General features: G+C 36.5%; 1 protein-coding gene across 1 annotated transcript; it reads right to left on the reverse strand.

Annotated features, from left to right (window-relative positions):
* Positions 1 to 1,581: 1,581 nt before the first annotated feature.
* Positions 1,582 to 4,872, reverse strand: LOC128200943 (uncharacterized). Its single transcript, XM_052896090.1, has 2 exons — positions 3,862 to 4,872; positions 1,582 to 3,337 (listed from the first exon to the last, which is right to left on the reverse strand). The coding sequence occupies exon 2, from the start codon at positions 3,330 to 3,332 to the stop codon at positions 1,698 to 1,700; it is 1,635 nt and encodes a 544-aa protein (XP_052752050.1). The 5' UTR covers positions 3,333 to 3,337; positions 3,862 to 4,872; the 3' UTR covers positions 1,582 to 1,697.

Below are 4,872 nucleotides of genomic sequence, written 5' to 3' on the forward strand. Positions count from 1 at the left end.
ACCATGATACCCCCTATGCGTTGCCATTCCTGAGGACTCAGGTGTTATTCCTCTGTACCCAGTAATCATAGAAAGGTCGTGTTACATAGTTTTCTGTCTGAAAAAGTTTTCAATAATAATAAATATTTATTTGTACATACAAGTCAGTTAATTATGGCAGTTATTAGAGTAGTTCCAATCAATCAACCGTAACTAGAGATGGGCAATCCACCTGGGTGGGTTTAAAGTCTGGTGGGTAAAAACCGGGTGTTTTGGGTTTATTGGGTTTAAACCCCATAAACACCCAAATTTTTGGGTGTTTATGATTTTGTACTTCATCATCGTCATCTCAGCCGCAAGACGTCCACTATACTGGACATAGACAATATTATTATGCAGCCTACAGAATAAAAAACTTTTAATTTGATTTTGAGTTTATTAAGAAAGAGATGAAAGTAAAATGTAAAACTACAGTCAATCACTGTCAGATTCAGAGTTATTACAAGCGATGAATTGTATAGGTTCGATAGGCTCTATTTCGTCTAAACTGTTATGTTCATTTACTTGCTCAATGAAAGCTTCTAAGGTATTTTCTTCATTAAACTGAATGTCCTCGCATTCAGCTTTATGTTTAAGATTCCAGTTATAACAAATGAATGAAATTTTTTCAGTTCTTTCAGTTGTAAGTCGATTTCTTTTGTTATTATGTATGTAGCCTTGGATACTAAAGGAACGCTCAGTGGCTGCCGAAGTACAGGGAGCTGATAGAATACGAATCGCTACTTTGCTTAACTCAGTGGAACCACAAATACCTTTCCACCATATTAGGGGCTCAATGCTATCTAATGAGCTCCATACAAATCCTCTGGCCCAAAAGTTTTCTTTAGCTTTATAACACGCCAAATCTGCCATTACATTTGACAAACTTAAGTGTTGGCTTAAATTGTAGATAAACTCCATACCCTTAAGTTCTTCCTCTTGAGTAAGTTCGACTCCTAGAGTCCTGGGGTCTAGAATATATGCTGCAAAATGTATTGGCCTCATTGCCATATTGCATCTTGAAGATACTGATGTTAGAATCTGCTGTTTGCTTTCTTCGCTCAATGTCGAAATCTCATTTAATGCAAAACGTATCTTAGCTTGTACATCTCTAAATGTAATGTATGTGCGATGCAAACGATTCTGGTCGCTCTCTAAGTAAAATATGCTTTCAGTGACTGGTTCCAAAATACTTATACATTCCCCTGTCTTCGTCCAGAAATCATCACTTAGAATTAAATCTTTAATATCTCTTGAAATTACCACATCTTCTCTAACTGTTAATATTTGCAAAGCTATCTTATTTGCTTTCAAACTTTTTAACGAAGTAACATGACTTCCCCATCTTGTAGCACAAGGCAATTTTAGTGTTTGTGTAGAATCTTCACCCTGCCTTGATTTTATCAACAAGGAACTTAATCGTTGACTCCTTTTAACAGTTTTTATTATATTTATGGCTTGCATAATAAACACAGTTACTTCTTGTATCTTTACAATATCTTGGCACAACAAGTTAAGGATATGTGCACAGCAACCGAGAGGAACAACATGTGGATATTTGAGTTTTGTTAATTCGAATGCCTTTTGTATATTTCTAGCGTTATCGCCAATAATTTTTTTTTTTTTTTTTTTACAACACAGGGGGCAAACGAGCATGCGGCTCACCTGATGGTAAGTGACTACCGCCGCCCATGATCACCCACAACACCAGCGGCATTGCAGGTGTGCTGCCGGCCTTTTAAAAAGGAATATACTCTTTTCTTGAAGGTTATGTTGTCGTATCGGTTCGGAAATACTGCTGCTGGAAGTTGATTCCAAAGAATGGTTGTGCGTGGAAGAAAGTGCCTTGAAAAACGCACGGTGGAAGACCGCCACTCGTCCAGATGATTGGGATGAAACTTTAGTTTGTGGCGGGTTGTACGGTGGTGAAAATCAGCAGCAGGTATCAATCCGAACAATTCCTCAGAACACTCCCCATGATAAATTCGGTAGAAGATGCACAGAGATGCAACATCTCTGCGCAGTTTCAGTGGGTCGAGTCGGACAGTAAGGCGTTGACTATCGATAATTCGAGCCGCCCGACTTTGAATGCGGTCTAACGGAAGGAGTTGGTACTGTGGCGCTCCTGCCCACAGGTGAGAACAGTATTCCATATGCGGCCTGACTTGGGCTTTATATAATTTCAGGCGGTGTTCTGGCATGAAATATCGTCTCACCCTATTGAGTACTCCTAACTTTTTGGAAGCTATCTTAGCCTTCTCCTCCAGATGACCGCAAAACTGGACGTCGCAAGATATATCAACGCCCAGAATTCCTAGACTCGACTTTTTATCAAGGGAAGTGCCCTGAAAGTGAGGAGATACGACAAACGGCGTCTTTTTTGCGGTAAACGCGCAGACTTGTGTCTTTTTGGGGTTAAATTGGACAAGATTTTGTTCACCCCAGATCGAAACTTGATGGAGTGAAGTTTCGATTTCAGACACAAGTCTATTCCGGCACTCATCGGTATGTGCCCGCGAGATCTTTGCATGACCGGTATATAATGTATCTCCTGTACTGTCGTCTGCATAGCAATGAATATTACTTATCTGTAACATATCATTGATATGCAGAATAATAAGTACAAGAAACTTATTTGCTCCATACACTTTCATTACTTTTTCAACTTCTTGGCTAAGGTATTCACTAGTGTGAGGATTACTTTCTGTATTCAAACTTTTAACGTATGCAGGTTGAGGTTTTGATATAAGAAAGTTTACTATTCCTTCATTTCTTAAATTAGACCAGCCATCGCACTGAAGGTGTAAGTAACTACAAGCATTTAGTTCCTCATTTAACTCAAAACGCATTTCTCTATATATTTTATCTAAGTATTTTGTCGCTAAAGCTTTACGTGAAGGTATTTTAAATTTTGGTTGCAATTTTTCGAAAAATTGTATCCATAAAGGATGTTGCACCATCGATAATGGCGTCCCTGTTACAAATATAGCTCTCGCTAATTCTGTTTTTATATGATCATCGGTGTCTTGTAACTCAGCATTTATTGTAGTGTTAGCAGACGACGAGGGGCTTATAAAAGAATCATTTGTCTCTATCTCTGACAGTCCAGACATTTTGGTTTTGGACGAGCTATCTTTTATAAGTTTCATAGAGTCTTTTAATGTTTCTGGAGATTTTGGACAAGTGATAAGATGTTGAAGCATTTTGGCAGCATTACTGAATTTGTAGACCTTATTACAAAGCTTGCAAGAAACAGACTTGTTTGGTAAAGTACGGTAGTGCTCCCATATGCGTAAATCTTTAGGTCTCCCCATTGAACCTAAAAAAATGAACGATGATTAGTTGGTCTGACGAAAATTCAACAATAGAGTGCCTATTTTTTTACAATGATTATTTCTTGTTATTTACAATAAATTTATTAAAAAAATAATAAAATAAATACAAAAAACCTTTGTAAAATTACATCTCCTCGGAGGATTAAACGCAGACGCTAGTTTATTATCGTATTGTTCTGTATTTTTCTCAGCAACTTCTTTAATTCGATTAGGTACTTACGCATATTATGTTAAAAATAAATATCTAGTACACATCTTAGGCTATCCACCATTATTATCCAATGACGACTCTCAGCTAACTATGCACTATCATCCAAAATAAACGTGTATGGAAAATTTTATCCCAGTCGGTTGAGGATTGAGGATAATTGCATCAACATACGAACATACCTACATACTTTTATTTACATAACGCAAGCTAAATAAAAGCTTGTAATAATACATCTAATTTTAAGTTAAAATTGTTAAGTGATCATGATATAATTGTATCATTCAAAAATCCACTTACCTTTAATTATTTCTTGTTAAGTATAAATATTATTTCAAATCTGCTCCCTTAATATGCACTTTTTTACTGCTTTTCCTACCTAACACGTTACCAGGAAGTCACGTTACCAGAGTCAGAGTAATAGTGAACACGTTTGACAGTGATTGTCGTCGCCTCATATTCAGCGTCGACGAATAGGGGAATCCCCAGTCATAATGTATTGCATGCGTGGCGGTCTTACTTCAAATCCATAAACAAAGAGATAATTACAGAACTCGATACTAGATGGCGCTGTTTTTGTTTGAAGAAAGTTTGCGGGCTAAAATACATAGAATTTCATCAATGACTTCCACAAAGAACAACATTTCTGTTTTTTCTAAGTCCGTATCTCTTCCGTATATTTCATAAGATATAAGCTTGGGCTACATTGTTATGCAACGTGATTTTGTCGCTGTCTTGCTAGCAGGGTTGACAGATATACGATTTAAATCGTACTCATACTATTATTTGTCTATTTTTTAATGTACGATCGTAAAGATTATGATCGTAATTCGCACAAAAACATACGACTTTTTGGTTACCTGGCAACATTTTTATTATGAAACGAACATGCTCACATCATCAGTCACATGCAACAATTTATTGGGGTTTTCCCCTTCACATCTGGCAGTCCTGCTTGCTAGAATATAGGTAAGTCAGCCACAGTTACTGACGATCGATATTTAAAGGGTATTGTTTTTGTGCTAAATATTTCATAAAAACGTTATTTAATACTTTGTGGATTATTAATTTAGTTGATAATCACTGGAAGTAAAATGGATGCTAATTTGAGAGATCAAGATCTTCGTATAAAACAGTTAATAAAAGAAAATCTACGTAAGTACTCTTTTTATACCTAGGTAGGTAAGGTATAATAAACACAAAAGGTACTTAGATCGCGTGTGTTCGAAGCATTTATTCTAATAAATTTAATTTAAAATTGTAGAAAGAAAAAAATGTCTGCCAAGCCGTAGCCGAAGCCGATCTCCAAAT

The sequence above is a fragment of the Galleria mellonella genome, unplaced genomic scaffold (genome assembly GCF_026898425.1).
Source record: "Galleria mellonella isolate WM207_F2 unplaced genomic scaffold, CSIRO_AGI_GalMel_v1 utg117, whole genome shotgun sequence".
NCBI classification, from domain to species: domain Eukaryota; kingdom Metazoa; phylum Arthropoda; class Insecta; order Lepidoptera; family Pyralidae; genus Galleria; species Galleria mellonella.

What these genes read in the sequence shown, in the direction of transcription:
- LOC128200943 (XM_052896090.1), bottom strand. Translation starts at nt 3,332, where the DNA reads ATGGGGAGACCTAAAGATTTACGCATATGGGAGCACTACCGTACTTTA.